This window comes from Pristiophorus japonicus, chromosome 1 (assembly GCF_044704955.1).
Source record: "Pristiophorus japonicus isolate sPriJap1 chromosome 1, sPriJap1.hap1, whole genome shotgun sequence".
Classification (NCBI taxonomy): Eukaryota; Metazoa; Chordata; class Chondrichthyes; family Pristiophoridae; genus Pristiophorus; species Pristiophorus japonicus.
The window spans coordinates 195,930,129-195,954,765 of NC_091977.1; the positions used below are offsets into that span (position 1 = coordinate 195,930,129).

Here is a 24,637-nt window from a genome sequence, read left to right on the forward strand (position 1 = left end):
TAATTTGTTTTAATTGCCGGTGCTGTTAGTGCCCCCCTCCCCTTTTATAGGGGGCACGTGGAGAAAAAATACGATTTTGTGCCCAAAAAAAAGGGCCTTGTAAATGTTTGGTGTTTTCCCCCAGATCGGGGGGGGGGCACGGTTTAATGTTTTTTTGTTTGCTCTCAAAAGAGTTCATGATCGCGCAAATGTGTCATTGGTTTGGTGGACACATTATTGAATACCTCAGGAAAGGCCCAGGCACAGGCCCCGCCCCCCGGGTCACGTGCCGCGCCGTCATATCCGCTCTCCCTCTGACCGCCATCTTGCCGGCCGCCTCGTGTGCGCCTGGCTGTTCCGCCGCTCGCTCGGCGCCCACCCTCGCTCACCGCCACCGGCACCGCCACTGCCACTGCCACTGCACAAGGTAATGTAGCGGCGGGCCCGCGAAGCGGAAGGTTTTATTGGGCGGGAGGGGAGACCGGCCAACGCGGTGACGGGCCCAGGCGCTGCGGACATGTCCCGCGGCCTCGGCCCCAGCACCGGCACCGGATCGAGCAAATCCGCTCCGTGTGGGAAAGCCTCGCCCGCCCGAGCTCGGAGCTGGGGCCCGGTACCTCACAGTCCGAGGTGATGGAGGCCCGACACCGGGCCGGGATGGGGGCCGGGGGATGGGCCCGCACTCTGCGCCTCAATGGGTGGAGAGCGGGCCTTCCCGAGTCACGGTTCATGTTCGACCGAAGAAGAGATTTTTTTTAAAAATCGTATTTATTTCATATTCTCCCGACTAAAGATTGTTTTATGTGCTTTTAACGCGATTCTGTCCGAATTGTTCCCTCGCTGGTGAACGGCAGAAATTGCACTTCTGTATTTCGGTGCAATTTTAGCCGCAGTGTGAATAACTTCCCAACCATTTATTTTTTAAAGTGTTGGATTCTCTTTTCCCCCTCTGTCCAACAAACACGAGGAAATTGTCAGGCAGTTGGGAGATGAGTTGAGACAAATATATTTTTCGATTATATCTGTTCGCTTTTCTAATTGAATTATCGAATAAGTCCAGTCCTACCATGAGTTCACGTTAAAGTTGAACCTGGATACTGAGAACTTACGCAAAAATGTTCCGTTTTCCCCTCTGGTAGATAAATCGTTTGCATTGATGGGGCGATAAATGCTGCATTAACTTGATACAACCGTAAATTGACTGGAAAACAGTATTGGTGTGCGTTTAGTAGTTTCACCGTAGTATATTAGTATAACATTTGTTTTTTATGTATTCACCTTCAATTTAAATTAATATCTTAGTCTTCTACACACTTCAAACCTAGGGTTTGAACTTTATCTGGTGCATATTGAATTTATGAATGTTTTGTTTGACATAGTATTAAGTGGAATGGTGTCAAGCATGATTATGGTTAGTTATCTACTTACTCGTGTGTACAAGTTGGAACAAAACTAAGCATTCAAGTTAAAGTAAGATAGCTGTTGGGAGAAATCTGATGCTGCACATGGCTACCCCCTCACCCAGTTAGTTGTATGATATTTGACTTCACAACTGCCTAAGTGGTAGTGCTTAATTGATTTGACACTACCCCTGGAGCCTTTGCCCCCAAAACTAAAATCTGTACTTGCCTCAGCAGTTCTGCTTGCTCTGGATTTCAGTTTGTGAATCTGCAGAGTTTGTTCATGTCCAAGAATGAGGTGAACATAAAGGTGAAATTTTGTAACTGGAAAAGGCTAATATTTTTGAATGTTAAACCCATATTTTTAGACTTTGATATGTTATTTCAGATGAAAGAAACAATCATGAATCAAGAAAAACTAGCCAAGCTGCAAGCCCAAGTGCGCATTGGTGGTAAGGTAAGCAGTTTCAGAAGAAAGTTTTCAGTTTCGGGCTAACTTTGGTGTTTTTTTGAATGATTGATTGAGAAAGCGGTGCACGGTATCAGACAACTGATACTGAGTTCTGTTCCCAAAATAAAGTCGGCAACAGAATTATTTAAAATTATTTAAAATTAACACCATTGGAGTAGAAATTATAATAATTCAGGAAAAAAATCTTAATGAACAACTTGCATTTAACATCGTAAAACATCCAAAGGAGTTTCATTGGGCAAAAATTGACACCAAACCAACATTGGACATATTGGGACAGGTGAACAAAGACTTGGTCAAAGAGTAGGTTTTAAGGAGAATAGACAAGTTTTATGGGGGGAATTCCAGAGGTTAAGGCCTAGACAGATGAAGGTACGGCAGCCAATGGTAGAGATATCAAAATCGGGGGTGCACAAGAGGCCCGAATTGGAGGAGTGTAGTGATCTTGGAGGCCTGGAGAAGATTGAGAGGGTGGGACGAGGCCATAAAGAGATTTGAAAACAAGAATAAGTATTTTAAAATTGAGACGAGCTGGAGCGGGAGCCAATGTCGACCTCTTCGGCAGTACCCCTGAGTAGAGGATAACTTGCTTCCACACTAATGAGTACTAAGATGACTGATGAGACCAATGTAGGATCTACGGTCTCTGTCGCAGGTGGTGGTTGAAGGGACTGGTGGGTAGGGTGCTTGATTTGTTGTACACTCTTTCCGCTGTTTGTACTTTGCTTCTGTGTGCTCCCAATGAAGACACTCTGTGTTTGGCAACTTCTCAGATGCTTCACCTCCACTTTGAGCAGTCTTGGGTCAGGGATTCCGAAGTGTCGGTGGGGATGTTGCACTTTTTCAAGGAGGATTTGAGAGTGTCCTTGAAGCGTTTTCTCTGCCTTCCTGGGACTCGCTTGCCGTGTCGGAGCTTGGAGCTTGTTTCGGGATTCTGGTGTCGGGCATGTGGACAATGTGGCCCATCAATTGGAGCTGGTCAATGCTTCGATGCTGGGGATGTTGGTCTGAGTGAGAACACTGATGTTGGTGTGCCTATTCTACGAATGGATTTTCAGGATTTTGCAGAGGCAGCATTGGTGGTACTTCTCCAGTGGTTTGGGATGCCTACTGTACATTGTCCATGTCTCTGAAGCATATAGAAGGGCGGGTATCACTATTGCTCTATAGGCCATGAGTTTGGTGCCAGGTTTGAGATCCTGGTCTTCGAACACACTCTTCCTCAGGTGACCAAAGGTTGTACTGGCACACTGAAGGTGTTGGACTTCGTCATCAATGTCTGTCCTTATTGACAGTAGGCTCCCAAGGTATGGAAAGTGGTTCACATTGTCCAAGGTCTCATCATGGATATTGATGATTGGGGGCAGGTTGGTAAAGAACCTTTTTGGCTTATGAATGTAGTCAATGTAGGTCAGCGAGCACATGGCGATGGGTGAGCAGGACTTGGTGCAAGTTTAGAGAAAAATAACCTTAATATACTGGGAATATACAATAGGTCTGTCAACATCTATTACGAATTTAAAAAAAGGTGAGCATTCTTTTGTTGACCTAGAAAAAGAATTATTTCAATTCTATCTTTTCCAAAGTGCCAAGAAGCTTTGTATCTGATAACTAATAAGTGCAATAATAGCACAATGGATTTACTTCTACAGCTCATATTCACATCTGTTAAGTGTAGATAATCTGTGATGTGACCTGAAGTAGTGTTTATCTGATGCAATTAGTTGAGGGAATGGTTTGGTTTAGCTCAATATGATCTTGGAATAACTTACAACAATTAATGAAAAAACAACCTGTATTTATGTAATACCTTTAACCTAGTAAAATGTCCCAAGGCGCTTCACAGGTGTATTATAAGACAACAAAATTGACACTGAGCCACATAAGGAGAAATTAGGACAGGTGGCCAAAAACTTGGTCAAAGGGAGAGGTTTTAAGGAGCATCTTAAAGGAGAGGGTAGAGAGGCAGGGAATTCCAGAGCTTAAGGCCTGGGCAAGAGAATGGTTGAGCGATTACAATGAGGGATGCTCAAGAGGGCAGATTTGGGAGCGTAGTTGTCTGGGGGGGGGGGGGGGGGGAGTGGCGGCTGAAGGAGAAAGGAACACGCATTTGTATTGTATGCAATCACATTTTGCTACTTAATTTTATATAGCTAGATGAGGTTGCCTAATTCAGCTGATTTCTAGCCTTGTATAATTCTTATAAACAGTTGAAATTTGCTTTGGAAAAAGTATCCGTGGTATTGATTTGTAACATGGAACATACAGAAAGTTAATACAAAAGCAAATTACTGCGGATGTTAGAATCTGGAATAAATACAGAAAATGCTGCAAATCTCAGCAGGTCAGGCAGCATCTGTGAAGAGAAAGCAGAGTTAACGTTTCGGGTCGATGACCCTTAGTCAGAACTGGAGTGCTCGGAAAGAACAGATTCTTAAGCACTGAAAAGGGGAAGGGAAGAAAGAACAAAAGGGAAGGTCTGTGACGGGAGAGATTAGAGAGACAAAAGGGATGATTGCCCAAATTCAAATGGTAATGCCAGGAGTTAGAAAAACATTAGTCAAGATAGGGTCTGAATGGGGGAATAATGACCAACTGCCATTAGAGACAATGAGAAAAAAGAAACAGGCCCTGGGGGAAAGGGAGCCAAAGATTGGCAGCGGCTATGCTTTGAAATTGTTGAACTCGATGTTGAGTCCAGAAGGCTGTAAAGTGCCTAAACAAAAGATGAGGTGCTGTTCCTCGAGCTTCGTTGGAGCAGTGTAGGAGACAGAGGACGGAAGGGTCGGAGTGGAGTGGAGAATTAAAGTGACAGACGACCGAAAGCTTAGGGTCACACTTGCGGACTGAAAGCGGTCACCCAATCTACGCTTGGTCTCCCCAATGTAGAGGAGACCACATCGTGAGCACATTATACTAATTGAAAGTACAACAATAAATCGCTGTTTCACCTGGAAGGCGTATTTGGGACCCTAGATAGTGGGAAGGGGGGAGGTAAAGGGGCAGGTATTTAATCTCCTGTGCTTGCAGGGGAAGGTGCTGTGGGGGGGGGGGGGGGGGTTGCTGGGGGTGACTGCAGAATGGACTAGGGTGTCGCGGAGGGAGCGGTCCCCTTCGGAATGCTGAGAGGGGAAGGTGCAATTGGTGGTGGGATCACGCTAGAAATGGCGGAGGATGATCTGTTGAATGTGGAGGCTGGTGGGGTGAAAGGTGAGGATAAGGGGAACCCCGCCATGGTTCTGCGAAGGAGGGGAAGAGGTGCAGGAAGTAGAACGGACACGGTCGAGGGCCATGTTAACCACGGTGGAGGGGAATCCTCTTGAGGAAAAAGGAACACATCAGAGACACTAGTGTGAAAGGTGGCGTCGTCAGAGCAGATGCGACAGACAGAGAAACTGGGAGACTGGAATGGGGTCCTTACAGGATGCGGGGTGGGAGGAAGTGTAGTCCAGGTAGCTGTGGGAGTCGGTGGGCTTATAGTGGATACTGATCAAAAGCCTATCTCCAGAGATGGAGGCGGAGAAGTCGAGGAAGGGAAGAGTCTGAGATGGACCATGGGAAGGATGGAAATTGGATGTAAACTGAATGAAATTTTCAATTTCAGGGCAAGAGGGGGAACAGACACAGACAGTCATCAATGTACCGGGGAAAAGGTGAGAGAGGGGACCTGAATAGGACTGGAACAAAGAATGTTCCACATTTCCCACAAAAAGGCAGGCATAGCTAGGGCCCATGCGGGTTCCCATGGCAGCGCCTTTAATTTGGAGGAAGTGAGTGGAGTTAAAGGAGAAGTTGTTCAATGTGAGAACAAGTTCAACCAGGCGGGGAAGGATAGTGGTGGATGGGGACTGGTTGGGCCTTTGCTCCAGGAAGAAGCGGAGCGCCCTCAGGCCATCGAAGTGTAGATTGGACGCCCATGGTGAAAAGGAGACAGTTGGGGCCTGGAAACTGTTAGTGATAGAGGGTATTGAAGGTGGGAAGAGATTGGACAAGGAGAGGGGGGAAAGAGAGTCGAGATAGGAAGAAATAAGTTCTTTGGGCAAGAACAGGCTGAAGCGATGGGTCGACCGGGGCGGTCCCATTTGTGGATCTTGGGAAGGAGGTAGCGGGCTGTGCAGGGTTGGGGAACTGAGGTTGGTGGCTGTGGAGGGAAGATCTCCAGAGGAGATGAGGTCCGTGACGGTCGGGGAAATGATGGCTTGATGTTTGGTAGTGGGGTTGTGGTCCAGGGGGAGTTAGGAGGAGGTGTCAGAGTTGGCGATCAGCCTCTGCAAGGTAGAGGTTGGTTTGCCACCCTCGTCAGCAGGTTTGATGACAAGGTTGGGGTTGGATCTGAGCGAGCGGAGTGCTGCAAGTTCAGAGCTAGGTTAGAGTGAGTGAGGGGAGCAGAGAAATTGAGACGTCTGATGTCCCGTCGGCAATTTGCAATGAAGAGATCGAGAGGATAAGAGGCCAGAGGGAGGGGTCCAGATAGAGCAAGAATTCTGAGAACGGGTCAGCTGTGCAGGGGGAAGATTCCTGGCCAAAGAAGTGGGCACGGATGTGAAGGCGGCGGGAAAAGAGCTCAACAACGTGCTGAGCTTGAAATTCATCAGCCTTTGCTAAGGACTGATCGTTCGGGGTCAGAGAGGGGAGAGTCAGAGGGTGAAAACACGGCGGGGGGTGAGATTGGAAGAAGGGATGGGATCAGAGGAAAGTAGAGGTAGAAGGTTCCAGAGGGGCGTTAGTGTCCAAGAGTTGAAGTTTACGAGTTGTTGAAAGTTAATGCTGTGCTAACTTTTGCTGTGCCTTTGTTCATGGTGCAGCTTTGTGCTATTGTCACTGCTTTGCCTTGTTAGCTTAGAGGTAGTTTGGGAAGCTTGGGTGCCTTTGACAGTTGTTACATAGGGAGACCCAGGGGTGAGAACTTCCAATGCAGTAGCATTTTCTTAAACTGGAAGGCAGGAGGAACTGTGATGACCCATGCATGTTTTATGTGCTGTTGTCAGCTGCATAATTGCTAATGATGATCAATGTAGATGCTGTTTACATGTTAGCGCATGAAAGATTCTGATTGTACACTTCATTGTTGATGCTAGTGATTGAGATGTTGCATCTTATTCATAGAAACATAGAAAATAGGTGCAGGAGTAGGCCATTCGGCCCTTCTAGCCTGCACCGCCATTCAATGAGTTCATGGCTGAACATGCAACTTCAGTACCCCATTCCTGCTTTCTCACCATACCCCTTGATTCCCCTAGTAGTAAGGACTTCATCTAACTCCTTTTTGAATATATTTAGTGAATTGGCCTCAACAACTTTCTGTGGTAGAGAATTCCACAGGTTCACCACTCTCTGGGTGAAGAAATTCCTCCTCATCTCGGTCCTAAATGGCTTCCCCCTTATCCTTAGACTGTGTCCCCTGGTTCTGGACTTCCCCCAACATTGGGAACATTCTTCCTGCATCTAACCTGTCTAACCCCGTCAGAATTTTAAACGTTTCTATGAGGTCCCCTCTCATTCTTCTGAACTCCAGTGAATACAAGCCCAGTTGATCCAGTCTTTCTTGATAGGTCAGTCCCGCCATCCCGGGAATCAGTCTGGTGAACCTTCGCTGCACTCCCTCAATAGCAAGAATGTCCTTCCTCAGGTTAGGAGACCAAAACTGTACGCAATACTCCAGGTGTGGCCTCACCAAGGCCCTGTACAATTGTAGCAACACCTCCCTGCCCTTGTACTCAAATCCCCTCGCTATGAAGGCCAACATGCCATTTGCTTTCTTAACCGCCTGCTGTACCTGCATGCCAACCTTCAATGACTGATGTACCATGACACCCAGGTCTCTTTGCACCTCCCCTTTTCCTAATCTGTCACCATTCAGATAATAGTCTGTCTCTCTGTTTTTACCACCAAAGTGGATAACCTCACATTTATCCACATTATACTTCATCTGCCATGCATTTGCCCACTCACCTAACCTATCCAAGTCGCTCTGCAGCCTCATAGAATCCTCCTTGCAGCTCGCACTGCCACCCAACTTAGTGTCATCCGCAAATTTGGAGATACTACATTTAATCCCCTTGTCTAAATCATTAATGTACAGTGTAAACAGCTGGGGCCCCAGCACAGAACCTTGCGGTACCCCACTAGTCACTGCCTGCCATTCTGAAAAGTCCCCATTTACTCCTACTCTTTGCTTCCTGTCGGACAACCAGTTCTCAATCCATGTCAGCACACTACCCCCAATCCCATGTGCTTTAACTTTGCACATTAATCTCTTGTGTGGGACCTTGTCGAAAGCCTTCTGAAAGTCCAAATATACCACATCAACTGGTTCTCCCTTGTCCACTCTACTGGAAACATCCTCAAAAAATTCCAGAAGATTTGTCAAGCATGATTTCCCTTTCACAAATCCATGCTGACTTGGACCTATCATATTACCTCTTTCCAAATGCACTGCTATGACATCCTTAATAATTGATTCCATCATTTTACCCACTACCGATGTCAGGCTGACCGGCCTGTAATTCCGTTTTCTCTCTCCCTCCTTTCTTAAAAAGTGGGGTTACATTGGCAACCCTCCACTCCATAGGAACTGATCCAGAGTCAATGGAATGTTGGAAAATGACTATCAATGCATCCACTATTTCCAAGGCCACCTCCTTAAGTACTCTGGGATGCAGTCCATCAGGCCCTGGGGATTTATCGGCCTTCAATCCCATCAATTTCCCCAACACAATTTCCCGACTAATAAGGATTTCCCTCAGTTCCTCCTTACTAGACCCTCCGACCCCTTTTATATCCGGAAGGTTGTTTGTGTCCTCCTCAGTGAATACCGAACCAAAGTACTTATTCAATTGGTCCGCCATTTCTTTGTTCCCCGTTATGACTTCCCCTGATTCTGACTGCAGGGGACCTACGTTTGTCTTTACTAACCTTTTTCTCTTTACATAATCTATAGAAACTTTTGCAATCCGTCTTAATGTTCCCTGCAAGTTTCTTCTCGTACTGCATTTTCCCTGCCCTAATCAAACCCTTTGTCCTCCTCTGCTGAGTTCTAAATTTCTCCCAGTCCCCGGGTTCGCTGCTATTTCTGGCCAATTTGTATGCCACTTCCTTGGCTTTAATGCTATCCCTGATTTCCCTTGATAGCCACGGTTGAGCCACCTTCCCTTTTTTATTTTTACGACAGACAGGAATGTACAATTCTTGTAATTCATCCATGCGGTCTCTAAATGTCTGCCATTGCCCATCCACAGTCAACCCCTTCAGTATCATTCGCCAATCTATCCTAGCCAATTCACGCCTCATACCTTCAAAGTTACCCTTCTTTACGTTCTGGACCATGGTCTCTGAATTAACTATTTCATTCTCCATCCTAATGCAGAATTCCACCATATTATGGTCACTCTTCCCCAAGGGGCCTCGCACAACGAGATTGCTAATTAATCCTCTCTCATTACACAACACCCACTCTAAGATGGCCTCCCCCCTAGTTGGTTCCTCGACATATTAGTCTAAAAAACCATCCCTTATGCACTCCAGGAAATCCTCCTTTACCGTATTGCTTCCAGTTTGGTTAACCCAATCTATGTGCATATTAAAGTCACCCATTATAACTGCTGCACTTTTATTGCACGCACCCCTAATTTCATGTTTGATGCCCTCCCCAACATCACTACTACTGTTTGGAGGTCTGTACACAACTCCCACTAACGTTTTTTGTCCTTTGGTATTCTGCAGCTCTACCCATATAGATTCCACATCATCCAAGCTAATGTCCTTCCGAACTATTGCCTTAATTTGCTCCTTAACCAGCAATGCTACCCCACCTCCTTTTCCTTTTATTCTATCTTTCCTGAATGTTGAATACCCCTGGATGTTGAGTTCCCATCCCTGATCATCCTGGAGCCACGTCTCCGTAATCCCAATCACATCATATTTGTTAACATCTATTTGCAGAGTTAATTCATCCACTTTATTGCGGATACTCCTTGCATTAAGACACAAAGCCTTCAGGCTTGTTCTTTTAACACCCTTTGTCCTTTTAGAATTTTGCTGTACAGTGGCCCTTTTTGTTCTTTGCCTTGGGTTTCTCTGCCCTCCACTTTTCCTCATCTCCTTTCTGTCTTTTGCTTTTGCCTCCTTTTTGTTTCCCTCTGTCTCCCTGCATTGGTTCCCATCCCCCTGCCATATCAGTTTAAATCCTCCCCGACAGCACTAGCAAACACTCCCCCTAGGACATTGTTTCCGGTCCTGCCCAGGTGCAGACCGTCCAGTTTGTACTGGTCCCACCTCCCCCAGAACCGGTTCCAATGCCCCTGAAATTTGAATCCCTCCCTGCTGCACCACTGCTCAAGCCACGTATTCATCTGCGCTATCCTGCGATTCCTACTCTGACTATCACGTGGCACTGGTAGCAATCCCGAGATTACTACTTTTGAGGTCCTACTTTTTAATTTAGCTCCTAGCTCCTTAAATTCGTTTCGTAGGACCTCATCCCTTTTTTTACCTATGTCGTTGGTACCAATGTGCACCACGACAACTGGCTGTTCTCCCTCCCTTTTTAGAATGTCCTGCACCCGCTTCGAGACATCCTTGACCCTTGCACCAGGGAGGCAACATACCATCCTGGAGTCTCGGTTGCGGCTGCAGAAACGCCTATCTATTCCCCTCACCATTGAATCCCCAATCACTATTGCTCTCCCACTCTTTTTCCTGCCCTCCTGTGCAGCAGAGCCAGCCATGGTGCCATGAACTTGGCTGCTGCTGCCCTCCCCTGATGAGTCATCCCCCTCAACAGTACCCAAAGCAGTGTATCTGTTTTGCAGGGGGATGACCACAGGGGACTCCTGCACTACCTTCCTTGCACTGCTCTTCCTGTTGGTCTTCCATTCCCTATCTGGCTGTGGACCCTTTCCCTGCGGTACGACCAACTCGCTACACGTGATACTCACGTCATTCTCAGCATCGTGGATGCTCCAGAGTGAATCCACCCTCAGCTCCAACTCCGCAACGCGGACCGTCAGGAGCTTGAGGTGGATACACTTCCCGCACATGTAGTCGTCAGGGACACTGGTGTCGTCCCCGAGTTTCCATATGGTACAGGAGAAGCATAACACCCGACCGAGCTCTCCTGCCATGACTTAACCCTTACACTTAAATTGGCAAATTAAACATTCTTCAACATATGCATGTAACTGCTATAACCTGCATAGAGATTAAATACCTGTTAATATTACAAAGGACTTGTTTGGGCACTTACTTTTTCGATCCAGTATCTCTCAGTTTTGAGATATCTGGCAATGCTGGTGCCCTAGATAAAAGAGAAGTTTTCTGTTCAGTCTTCTAAAGATTGAGGGTTGGATCGTTCCACTTCTTACATTCATGAAATTGAATTTTCTGGTGATCCCATGAAAATAAATATGCAAGTAAAGTGTACTTGTTTAGCTTCAGAAAAGGTTTTGCAATTCATTTGTAGATATTATTGTTCAGAGATGTCTTATTGCAGTTGTCCAATAGCAATTGTTAACTAGCCACGTTTGGCTATGACAATTGGCTTCATGCACTAATTTAGTAGAAATGACTTGCATATACCATCATGATGCAGGTAAGTGTGTGTATATACTTATCAAACCTGCACCACTATTTAGTAACCAAGGAAATAAAGCAGTTGTACTCTTGCTGCCGTATCATTTTACCAACAAACACAAAAAGGTTTAAAGTACACATGCGTACAACATGTGCGAGAATTGAGATTACATGCCTAACAATGGTGTCTATTACTCATTATTTATTAATCAGACTGCAATGTGCCACATCTGTATTCCCAATTAGTCATTAGTGGCTAATGTATTGGTCAACGCTGGTTTAGTGGATGGTTTGAGACTGGTTGCTTTATATATGGATGCAAGGGCCTGTAATATATACAATTTGTTATCAGGCTTTGGTACTGATGTTTTGTAGCTATTGCAGAACACAGTCAGCAACTGTCCTAAACTGTTCACTGAATTCTTTGTGGAAAAAGTTCTTTAGCTGTCAAAAAGCTTGCCCAAAATAAAGTGTAACTAAGTATAATAAAAACAGAAAATGCTGGAAATCTCAGCGGGTCAGGCAGCATCTGTGTAGAGAAACAAAAGTCACAGTTTAGGATCTGTGATCCTTCGTCACTGACAACAGGTCTCAGACTCGAGATGTTGACTTTTTCTCTCCACGGATGCTGCCTGACCCGCTGAGATTTCCAGCATTTTCTGTATTTATTCCAGCATCTGCAATATTTTGCTTTTGTATAAGTGTAACTGACTGTTGACTGGTTGAGAACCTTGTCGTTGATGCATCTCTTTGATTGAAGTGGGATTATGGAAATGGAAAAGAAGGTCGCCAAAACTGATCTATAGTAGAACCAAAATGGTGTATGAAGAATAATAGAACCAGCAACGGGTATCTCTTCTCATTCCAAATCTCAATTTGATTCTTGGCCAGTTGTGCAATGAAACATTAATGTGCAGCTTCTCTAGTAAAGTTCAGACTTTTTGCGCAAGTGATCTTGCTCTAGATGAGCAGGCAAACTGCTGGCTCAGAATCTGTTCACTTATCTTCCATCTATTTCTGCATTCATGGCTGATCTAGAAAATGCCACACTTTGAATGCCACCTGCAGCCTCGAAGTAAAATCATTTGGTCCAGTCGCTGGTGTACTTGTTTCAAATTTAGTGTTGATTTACACCAAATAGGGGGGTATTAGGTGCGATATTTTGATGGTTAATATGTCTGAATTTATCATATTTAAGCAAGTGTTAAATTAGATCATCGTATAATCTTTTTCTGTTTGTGTACCCAGGGTACTGCCCGCAGAAAGAAGAAGGTTGTACATAGAACAGCAACAGCAGATGACAAAAAGCTCCAATTCTCCTTAAAGAAGCTTGGTGTGAATAATATTTCTGGTATTGAAGAGGTATTCACAAAAATATATTTGCATATCAAGTGATCCTCACTTGATAGGGTCCTGTGGTATATAGTGAGACTTTGTTGTTTTCTCTCCTAAAATAAGACTACAGTACCACTGCCCCCTAAAAACTAATGGTGTGAACATTTAAATGTATATCTTGAAGAAGAACTGGTGCCAATTTTGATATTCATTCTTTCATTTTAACCTTCCCACCCACTTTCCTCCAGTTGTCGTGGGGGTTGTTGACTAATTTATTTTTCACACAACTGATATATCTTGGTTAATATTGGTATGGTGCGATAATTCAAGCTCCCCAGTGTTAATCGGGAAAGTCTGAGGTAGTACCCTAATTGTCTTTTGAAAAACAAGAAAAAACTTCATCTCATATTTTTGAGGAACTAATACTGCCTTTCTAATGAAGGGAAATTGGGTTTTTAAAAATTAGAAATAGGAAATAGGAGCAGGTGTAGGCCATTTGACCCCTTGAGCCTGCTCTGCCATTCAATGAAATCATAGCTGACCTGATCTTGGCCTCAGCTCCACTTCCCTGCCCGCTCCCCATAACCCGCTACTCCTTATCCTTCAAAAATCTGTCTATCGCCGCCTTAAATATATTTAATGACCCAGTCTCCACAGCTCTCTGGGGTAGAGAATTCCAAAGATTCCCGACCCTCTGGGAGAAGAAATTCCTCCTCGTTTCTGCTTTAAAAGGGCGACCCCTTATTCTGAAACTATGGCCCCTAGTTCTAGATTCCCCCATGAGGGGAAACGTCCTCTCTGCATCTACCCTGTCAAGCCCCCTCAGAAACTTATGTTTCAATAAGATCACCTCATTCTTCTAAACTCTAATGAGTATAGGCCCAACCTGCTCAACCTTTCTTCATAAGATAACCCCTTCATCTCTGGAATCAACTTCCTGATCCTTGGATGTCTTTATTAATAGTGCTAGAGAGCAGGATGCTAAATGATATTTCAACTCTTGCACTAAAGGAAAAATGCAGTGTAATAATTACTATTGAGAAATAAGCTGATACATCTGCTGAGTAGATTTAGTGATTCACTGTGTAAAACAGTCTTCGCTCCTCGGTTGTTGCTTTGAATTTTGCCCAATGATTGCCTGGAGGTATCGCTCCTCCAGTTATGGACACTTGATGAAAGTATGGGCAGGCAGTGAGTTCACAGTGTGTGTTGAGTTTTCCAATAGCTGCAAAGATTGCTAGAGGAATTGGGGAGACAATGTTAAAGATCATGGTTAAAAAAAAATTTTTTTAATTCTGGGTGGGTTTGATAGAGTAGATGATTCCACTTATGGGGGAGTCCAAAATTATGGGTCATAAATATAAGATTGTCAAAAGACTTTTAAGTTGCATTGTTTTGCCATGCAAAATTCTTGCAATTTAGTTAACAATTTTAAATCTCTTGCAGGTGAACATGTTCACAAATCAGGGAACAGTCATCCATTTCAATAATCCTAAAGTTCAGGCTTCACTTGCTGCAAATACATTTACGATCACAGGACATGCAGAGACTAAGCAGCTGACTGAGATGCTGCCCAGTATCCTGAATCAACTTGGAGCTGATAGTCTGACCAGCTTGAGGCGGTTGGCAGAGTCACTGCCTAAACAACGTTAGTATACTGATCTTTCATCATTTGTACCCCCTAGTGAATGGTACAGTAGATTTTGTTAATTTTATGTTTAAATGCATACACTTCATTCATCATCCAGTTAATTTGTGTGTAAGTTCAGTCACCTTATGTTGCCAGAAATTCAACCTAATTATGAAATGTACTATTGTCGTCATGGCTCAGTTGATGACTTCTGACTCGAGAGACAAGATTGCTAAGCCCCACTATGAACTTGAGTACATAATTAGACTGACACTTTAGTGGATTAGTAAGAGTGTTGTATTGAAGGTACAGTATTTTAGCACTGACATTAAACTGGAGCGCTATCTAGCAATGGACCGTTCATCGGCAACACCACACAAGTGGACAAAGCTCAAACAGATGGTGACAGACTCAGCAAAGACAACACTTGGACTTAAAAAGAACGTACACCCAGACTGTTTGATGAAAACAACGTTGAGATCTGCAAGATGCTGGATGAAAAGAAAAAAGCATACCTAGAATGGCAAAATGGCCCTTTCTCAATTTCCAAGAGGGACCGCTATAGACACATGCAGAGCAAAGCACAAAGAGACCGTCGCCAGATGCAAGATAAATGGTGGCAGACGAAAGCAGAGGAAGTGGAACATTATGCTGAAACTCACAATACCAAGATGTTCTTCAGCGCCATCAAGTCAGTCTATGGACCATCAAAACCCAGCACTACTCCGCTCCTTTCAGCAGCTGGCAGCACTTTGATCAAAGACAGGACTGGCATAAATGAGGTGGAGAGAACACTTCAGTAATCTTCTTAATCGACCTTCAACAGTGAACGAAGAAGCACTTGACTCCATACCCCAGCAACCTATCAAAGAAGATCTTGATCTTGCTCCCAGCATGGACGAAGTAAAGAAAGCCATCAACCAGATGAGTACTGGAAAGGCTCCAGGAAAGGATGGAATCCCTGCCGAAATCTACAAGGCAGTAGGCCCAGCAACTCTCTAGGCCTTTCATGACATAATAACTAGCATCTGGGAAGATGAAGACATGCCACAGAACTTCCGTGACACTGTGATAGTTTCCCTCTACAAGAACAAGGGCAACAAAGCAGACTGTGGCAACTACAGGGGAATATCGCTTCTGTCCATTGCTGGGAAGATCATCGCCCGCATAGTATTGAACCGACTCATAGCTAGTGTCTCAGAAGTAAATCTTCCAGAAACACAATGTGGCTTTCGACCTGGTCGGAGCACAGAGGACATGATCTTTGCACTCAGACAAGCGCAGGAGAAGTGCATTGAGCAGAACGTGGACCTGTACGCTGTATTTATTGATCTCGCCAAGGCCTTTGATACTGTCAACAGAGCAGCGCTGTGGTCAATCTTGATGAAACTTGGGTGCCCAAGAAAGTTTGTCCACATCATTGAGCTGTTTCATGACAACATGACAGGTGAAGTGCTATCAGACGACACAACCACGGCCCCATTTGCCATCTCAAATGGAGTGAAACAAGGTTGTGTACTCGCTCCAGTTCTGTTCAACCTATTTTTTACCTGTGTCTTGAACTATGCCATAAAAGACTTGGAGTTTGGGGTCTACCTGAAATATCGATTAGATGGTTCACTGTTCGATCTCCGCCGCCTTGCTGAAAAGACCAAAGTACGGAAACGACTCATCCTAGAGGCACTTTTTGCTGACGACTGCGCCCTTATGGCGCACAATTCATACTCAGTAAATTTGCTGAGGCAACCGAATTGTTTGGCCTAACCATCAGCCTTAGTAAAACCGAGGTTCTCTATCAGCCTGCCCCTGGCACCACAGCACCTGCTCTCTGTTTTCTTCGGCAGTATACAACTAAGGTCAGTGGACAGCTTCAAGTACCTTGGCAGCACCATATCAAGCGATGAGTCCTTGGACAAGGAGATTGATGGAAGGATCTGTAAAGCCAGCCAGGCACTTGGTCGCTTGCACACTTAAGGTGTTGAGTCACCACCACATCCGACTGTCAACTAAACTGTTGGTGTATAGAGCTGTCGTTCTCTCATTTCTCCTTTATGGATGTGAGACCTGGACACCCTACAGGCGTCACATCAAAAAGTTGGAAGCTTTCCATATGCGCAGTCTCCGATCTATACTCCACATACGCTGGCAAGACCGGGTGTCAAACTTTGAGGTTCTGGAGAGAGCACAATCAACTAGCATCAAGGTGATGATCATGCGAGCCAGTTCCGGTGGGCTGGACATGTCATCCGCATGGATGAGTCAAGGATCCCTCGTCAGCTTCTTCACGGCGAGCTCTGTGAAGGTCAAAGACACCAGGGGCGCCCCCGCAAGCACTGCAAAGATTGCATCAAGGCTAACCTCCAGTACTGTGGCATCCGACCAAAGGAACTCGAGAATACAGCAGCTAATAAAATCCAGTGGCGACCCCTCACGCGGACTGCCTGCCAGATCTTCGAAGAAAGCCGATGTCAACACCTGTGGGACACTAGAGATAGACGACATCAGGTGGCAGTACTGTCCGCATCAGGCACATCGAATTTCCCTTGACCGACATGCAAAAGATTATGTGCATTCAGAATTGGCCTATACAGCCACTTGAAGACACATGCCATTGATGATTAGCACAATGACTTTGTTGGATACGACAGACTGCCAAGTGACTATTTTATCACTGACATTAAACTGGAGCGCTATTTACCAATGTTCCCTCTTTTTTTTAAAAAAAAATTGTGCGTGATCCCTTTAAATTTGCTGTGCAGCCACATGCGCGGTATCTTGCAGCAGCTGATTAGTCTGCATGGTGCCTTCCGATTGGATTAGGGGGAACATTGCTATCTACCTATAGCCAGTTAAACATAAGAGATCCCTAGGATTGGTCACAGAAGAGAAGAAACAACATAACAAAAATAGATTATCTAGGTGTCCATTTATTTGCCTTTTGTGCGACTTTGCCAAGTGCACGCTGCATTTTGCTATCTCCTTTAAGTAACTCATTGGCTGTAATCTGCTTTTCTGTACAGATGTTCTGAAGTTCGTACGATCTCTTTTGCTGTTGACTTAGTTGTGCGGAAAATAAACCATGTTGCTAGGGATGAAGGACTTCAAGTATGTGGGGAGACTAGAAGCTGGGATTGTTCTCCTTGGAGCAACGGCGGTTATGGGGAAATTTAAGAGGTTCAAAATTATGAAGGATTTTGGTAGAGTAAACAAGGAGAAACTGTTGCCACTGGAAGGAGGGTCAGTAACCAGAGGATACAGATTTAAGGTAATTGTCAAAAGAACCAAGGGGGCAGATGAGAATTTTTTTTAATGCAGCGACTTATGAGCTGGATAACACTGCCTGAATGCGTGGTGGAAGCAGATTTACTATTACTGTTCAAAACTGAATTGAAATGGAAATGTTTAGAGCAGGGGAGTGGGACTAATTGGGACAGCTCTACCAATGAGCCGGCACAGGCATAATGGCCTCTTTTTGTGCTGTTTGATTCTATGTATCTCCATTTTGGTATCTAACAAATTTAAGTTGGCTACCTATCTGCTAAATTAAGAGTTTGCTTAAAAGATAAATAACTGATTTGTGATTGAAGATTTTTCACTAATTAAATTATTTTGTTTGCAGCTGTGGACAGCAAAGCGCCACTTGCTTCTGGTGAGGATGATGATGATGAAGTTCCAGGTAATTAAACATTGAGAGTTCATATTGGAGCCAATGGAGTGAAGCTAAACAGTCATAATGAGAACTGTTACCTCAAATGTAGTCTGTCTTGTTGGAAAGAGCAGAAATACTTCATAGAAACATAGAAACATAGAAAATAGGTGCAGGAGCAGGCCATTCAGCCCTTCTAGCCTGCACCGCCATTCAATGAGTTCATGGCTGAACATGAAACTTCAGTACCCCCTTCCTGCTTTCTCGCCATAACCCTTGATCCCCCGAGTAGTAAGGACTTCATCTAACTCCCTTTTGAATATATTTAGTGAATTGGCCTCAACTACTTTCTGTGGTAGAGAATTCCACAGGTTCACCACTCTCTGGGTGAAGAAGTTTCTCCTCATCTCGGTCCTAAATGGCTTACCCCTTATCCTCAGACTGTGACCCCTGGTTCTGGACTTCCCCAACATTGGGAACATTCTTTCTGCATCTAACCTGTCTAAACCCGTCAGAATTTTAAACGTTTCTATGAGGTCCCCTCTCATTCTTCTGAACTCCAGTGAATACAAGCCCAATTGATCCAATCTTTCTTGATAGGTCAGTCCCGCCATCCCGGGAATCAGTCTGGTGAACCTTCGCTGCACTCCCTCAATAGCAAGAATGTCCTTCCTCAAGTTAGGAGACCAAAACTGTACACAATACTCCAGGTGTGGCCTCACCAAGGCCCTGTACAACTGTAGCAACACCTCCCTGCCCCTGTATTCAAATCCCCTCGCTATGAAGGCCAACATGCCATTTGCTTTCTTAACCGCCTGCTGTACCTGCATGCCAACCTTCAATGACTGATGTACCATGACACCCAGGTCTCGTTGCACCTTCCCTTTTCCTAATCTGTCACCATTCAGATAATAGTCTGTCTCTCTGTTTTTACCACCAAAGTGGATAACCTCACATTTATCCACATTATACTTCATCTGCCATGCATTTGCCCACTCACCTAACCTATCCAAGTCACTCTGCAGCCTAATAGCATCCTCCTCGCAGCTCACACTGCCACCCAACTTAGTATCATCCGCAAATTTGGAGATACTGCATTTAATCCCCTCGTCTAAATCATTAATGTACAATGTAAACAGCTGGGGCCCCAGCACAGAACCTTGCGGCACTCCACTAGTCACTGCCTGCCATTCTGAAAAGTACCCGTTTACTCCTACTCTTTGCTTCCTGTCTGACAACCAGTTCTCAATCCACGTCAGCACACTACCCCCAATCCCATGTGCTTTAACTTTGCACATTAATCTCTTGTGTGGGACCTTGTCGAAAGCCTTCTGAAAGTCCAAATATACCACATCAACTGGTTCTCCTTTGTCCACTTTACTGGAAACATCCTCAAAAAATTCCAGAAGATTTGTCAAGCATGATTTCCCTTTCACAAATCCATGCTGACTTGGACCTATCATGTCACCATTTTCCAGATGCACTGCTATGACATCCTTAATAATTGATTCCATCATTTTACCCACTACTGAGGTCAGGCTGACCGGTCTATAATTCCCTGTTTTCTCTCTCCCTCCTTTTTTAAAAAGTGGGGTTACATTGGCTACCCTCCACTCCATAGGAACTGATCCAGAGTCAATGGAATGTTGGAAAATGATTGTCAATGCATCCGCTATTTCCAAGGCCACCTCCTTAAGTACTCTAGGATGCAGGCCATCAGGCCCTGGGGATTTATCTGCCTTCAATCCCATCAATTTCCCCAACACAATTTCCCGACTAATAAAGATTTCCCTCAGTTCCTCTTCCTTACTAGACCCTCTGACCCCTTTTATATCCGGAAGGTTGTTTGTATCCTCCTTAGTGAATACCGAACCAAAGTACTTGTTCAATTGATCCGCCATTTCTTTGTTCCCCGTTATGACTTCCCCTGATTCTGACTGCAGGGGACCTACGTTTGTCTTCACCAACCTTTTTCTCTTTACATACCTATAGAAACTTTTGCAATCCGCCTTAATGTTCCCTGCAAGCTTCTTCTCGTACTCCATTTTCCCTGTCCTAATCAAACCCTTTGTCCTCCTCTGCTGAGTTCTAAATTTCTCCCAGTCCCCAGGTTCGCTGCTATTTCTGGCCAATTTGTATGCCACTTCCTTGGCTTTAATACTATCCCTGATTTCCCTAGATAGCCACGGTTGAGCCACCTTCCCCTTTTTATTTTTACGCCAGACAGGAATGTACAATTGTTGTACTTCATCCATGCGGTCTCTAAATGTCTGCCATTGCCCATCCACAGTCAACCCCCTAAGTATCATTCGCCAATCTATCCTAGCCAATTCTCGCCTCATACCTTCAAAGTTACCCTTCTTTAAGTTCTGGACCATGGTCTCTGAATTTACTGTTTCATTCTCCATCCTAATGCAGAATTCCACCATATTATGGTCACTCTTCCCCAAGGGGCCTCGCACAATGAGATTGCTAATTAATCCTCTCTCATTACACAACACCCAGTCTAAGATGGCCTCCCCCCTAGTTGGTTCCTCGACATATTGGTCTAGAAAACCATCCCTTATGCACTCCAGGAAATCCTCCTCCACCGTATTGCTTCCAGTTTGGCTAGCCCAATCTATGTGCATATTAAAGTCACCCATTATAACTGCTACACCTTTATTGCATGCACCCCTAATTTCCTGTTTGATGCCCTCCCCAACATCCCTATTACTGTTTGGAGGTCTGTACACAACTCCTACTAACGTTTTTTGCCCTTTGGTGTTCTGCAGCTCTACCCATATAGATTCCACATCATCCAAGCTAATGTCTTTCCTAACTATTGCATTAATCTCCTCTTTAACCAGCAATGCTACCCCACCTCCTTTTCCTTTTATTCTATCCTTCCTGAATGTTGAATACCCCTGAATGTTGAGTTCCCAGCCCTGATCATCCTGGAGCCACGTCTCCGTAATCCCAATCACATCATATTTGTTAACATCTATTTGCACAATTAATTCATCCACCTTATTGCGGATACTCCTTGCATTAAGACACAAAGCCTTCAGGCTTGTTTTATTAACACCCTTTGTCCTTTTAGAATTTTGCTGTACAGTGGCCCTTTTTGTTCTTTGCCTTGGGTTTCTCTGCCCTACACTTCCTCATCTCCTTTCTGTCTTTTGCTTTTGGCTCCTTTTTGTTTCCCTCTGTCTCCCTGCATTGGTTCCCATCCCCCTGCCATATTAGTTTAAATCCTCCCCAACAGCACTAGCAAACACTCCCCCGAGGACATTGGTTCCAGTCCTGCCCAGGTGCAGACCGTCCGGTTTGTACTGGTCCCACCTCCCCCAGAACCGGTCCCAATGCCCCAGGAATTTGAATCCCTCCCTGCTGCACCACTGCTCAAGCCACGTATTCATCTGCGCTATCCTGCGATTCCTACTCTGACTATCACGTGGCACTGGTAGCAATCCCGAGATTACTACTTTTGAGGTCCTACTTTTTAATTTAGCTCCTAGCTCCTTAAATTCGTTTCGTAGGACCTCATCCCTTTTTTTGCCTATGTCGTTGGTACCAATGTGCACCACGACAACTGGCTGTTCTCCCTCCCATTTCAGAATGTCCTGCACCCGCTCCGAGACATCCTTGACCCTTGCACCAGGGAGGCAACATACCATCCTGGAGTCTCGGTTGCGGCCGCAGAAACGCCTATCTATTCCCCTCACAATTGAATCCCCTATCACTATCGCTCTCCCACTCTTTTTCTTGCCCTCCTGTGCAGCAGAGCCAGCCACGGTGCCATGAACTTGGCTGCTGCTGCCCTCCCCTGATGAGTCATTCCCCTCAACAGTACCCAAAGCGGTGTATCTGTTTTGCAGGGGGATGACCGCAGGGGACCCCTGCACTACCTTCCTTGCTCTACTCTTCCTGCTGGTCTTCCATTCCCTATCTGGCTGTGGACCCTTTCCCTGCGGTAAGACCAACTCACTACACGTGATACTCACGTCATTCTCAGCATCGTGGATGCTCCAGAGTGAATCCACCCTCAGCTCCAATTCCGTAACGCGGACCGTCAGGAGCTGGAGGCGGATACACTTCCCGCACACATAGTCGTCAGGGACACCGGAAGCGTCCCTGAGTTCCCACATGGTACAGGAGGAGCATAACACCCGACCGAGCTCTCCTGCCATGACTTAACCCTTAGATACACTTAAACTGGTAATAACAATGTTAAAAGTTACTGACCAATATAAGAAGAAAAAGAAAAACTACTCACCAATCACCAGCCAATCACTTACCCCCTAGGCTGTGACGTCACCTTTGTTTTTTTGCCTTCTCCCTGTAGCTGCACCGGTACGCCTCTCGCCGACCCCGGACTCGCGCTGCTCCGAGCTCCCGCTGGCCTTTATAGGCCTCTCGCCGACCCCGGACTCGCGCTGCTCCGAGCTCCCGCCTCCTCGACTGACTGCTCCGAGCTCCCGCTGGCCTTTATAGGCCTCTCACCGACCCCGGACTCGCGCTGCTCCGAGCTCCCGCCTCCTCGACTGACTGCTCCGAGCTCCCGCTGGCCTTTATAGGCCTCTCGCCGACCCCGGACTCGCGCTGCTCCGAGCTCCCGCCTCCTCGACTGACTGCTCCGAGCTCCCGCTGGCCTTTATAGGCCTCTCGCCGACCCCGGACTCGCGCTGCTCCGAGCTCCCGCCTCCTCGACTGACTGCTCCGAGCTCCCGCTGGCCTTTATAGGCCTCTCGCCGACCCCGGACTCGCGCTGCTCCGAGCTCCCGCCTCCTCGACTCATAGGCCTACACATGCTGCCCAAATTTATTTGAATTCCACCACAGCACTTTCTGTATAATATCCTAAATAACAACTAAAATACCAACAAGTAAATTGAGAGCACATTGCTGAAGGCAGCATTTCATATTCAGTGTAGCAAGTCAGACATTAAAATTTTGGATAAGCTTGGATGTATGTTACATAGATTAGTGTTTCATTAATGTTTATACTTAATGGTCGCTGTTTGGAGGGTGACTAGTCCATATGGCTGATACAATATGGAAGTTCTGTGCACAATTCATGGTTTCTGTTACTTAAATGATGACTCTTGTTCCTTGTAGATCTTGTTGAAAACTTCGATGAGGCTTCAAAGGATGAAGCAAACTGAAAGTTTAAGCCTAAAGATGACGCAAACTTGAAATGGCTTTAGGGAGCTGCTCTTTGTATTAGTGTTTTTTTGCTTTTGTAATCTTGCATTTTTGTACTGTTCTGGTATTTCATGGTTTTGCAATCATATGGTGGCAGAATGATCCTTTGTTTTTGTTACTCATGGCAGCTCTTCTAATGCTGAGTCATGCAAATGGAATGTTTACTAACTTTGCAACCTGGCACTGTGGATTGGAGTGGAAATAAAGGCACGAAGCATCTAAATTTTGGTCTATTTAATTACAGATTATAAAATGTATGTTTGGGTAAAACAATCAGCTAGAAATTGGCAATTTTTTCTACTTGTTTTGAAAGTGGGAAGTACTTAAATATTTATTATGTGATTTGATTCACATTTCTGAGATGTCTACAGAAATGTGGGCTAACTGATCATGATCAGTCATGTGAAATTTCTGTTGCCAGGTCTCCAGGTTTGGGATCCTAGCATTCCTGTTCACAAATTACACTGGACCTAAGTGGATCAATTACACTGGACCCAAGTGGATCAATTATGAAAAAAAACTGGAGTGTGTGTTTTGAGTATTGCGCTGTGAGCTATACTGGATTCATAGCCTACAATCACCAGGGTTTAACGAACAAGTAGATTTGTAACAAGTGATTTTTATTTATAATGTGCTTTGAAAATAACACATCCATTAGAATTCATGTTTAAAATTTAAGCTATTTTCATATTTTAAATATAGCTCAAATCTAACCTGATCCAGGAACAGTATTTCTGCATGCCAACTGTCAAAAGCCAAGGGATGGGTTAGATCTGGTGTAATTACAATGCAAGAGCAACTTAAGAACTATGGAAGAGGCACTATAAAATTCAGTGTTCTCTCTTTTTCCTCAACTCCGCATGAATCGTAATGCAGATTATTAAGCTCTTGCGTCTATTATGTTTCTATTTCCTTTTGTCTCCTCCCTAAAACCCAGCTCGTTAAACTACATGTGTCAAATGTCAATTAGCAAGAGGTGAAACTTAATTTTCCTTGAAGCATACTTCAGACTTGGAATGAAATAAATCCTTCAGGAAAGTTTGATGACCAAGCTTGCTTTTAACTGAATTTTTTCCCGGTCTTTTTGGGAGGGGAATTGTAGACCAAATAGAGGTTCTTTGACCAAGTTCAGATGGTTAAAAGCAAGTGAATTTTACTTAAGTCATGATCAAGATACCTGGTATCAACCATCCTACATTACTGTGCTTCATGCACATGCTAACTATAAGCAACCTCTTAACAATCATGTTGTGTATAACTCTGTGTGACAAAGGAGAATGGTGACATTTATGGCAGTAGTAAGCATACAGATATGTGTTAATTGAGCAAAATATCTTGAAATAAAATGAGATCCTCTTGTGGCATCAAAGGGAGTTCTTCACAACAGAGCTCTTTCAAGGTTTCAACAGTTTTTTTTAA

The 24,637-nt window shown here is 44.9% G+C and overlaps 1 protein-coding gene and 1 non-coding gene across 2 annotated transcripts; both read left to right on the forward strand.

Annotated features, from left to right (window-relative positions):
- The first annotated feature begins 321 nt into the window (after positions 1 to 321).
- btf3 (basic transcription factor 3) lies at positions 322 to 23,441 on the forward strand. The gene is made up of 6 exons (XM_070885944.1): positions 322 to 406; positions 1,768 to 1,836; positions 12,670 to 12,783; positions 14,203 to 14,404; positions 18,006 to 18,062; positions 23,132 to 23,441. The coding sequence occupies exons 2-6, from the start codon at positions 1,768 to 1,770 to the stop codon at positions 23,176 to 23,178; spliced, it is 489 nt and encodes a 162-aa protein (XP_070742045.1). The 5' UTR covers positions 322 to 406; the 3' UTR covers positions 23,179 to 23,441.
- Positions 11,085 to 11,217, forward strand: LOC139280000 (small Cajal body-specific RNA 24). Its single transcript, XR_011596580.1, has one exon. It is a non-coding gene; the product is annotated as a small Cajal body-specific RNA 24 (non-coding RNA).
- Positions 23,442 to 24,637: the final 1,196 nt, after the last annotated feature.

Coding starts and splice junctions, on each gene's coding strand:
- btf3 (XM_070885944.1), top strand. CDS start 1,768: ATGAAAGAAACAATCATGAATCAAGAAAAACTAGCCAAGCTGCAAGCC. Junction 1,837..12,669: donor AAGTGCGCATTGGTGGTAAG/GTAAGCAGTTTC, acceptor TTGTGTACCCAG/GGTACTGCCCGCAGAAAGAA. Junction 12,784..14,202: donor ATATTTCTGGTATTGAAGAG/GTATTCACAAAA, acceptor AATCTCTTGCAG/GTGAACATGTTCACAAATCA.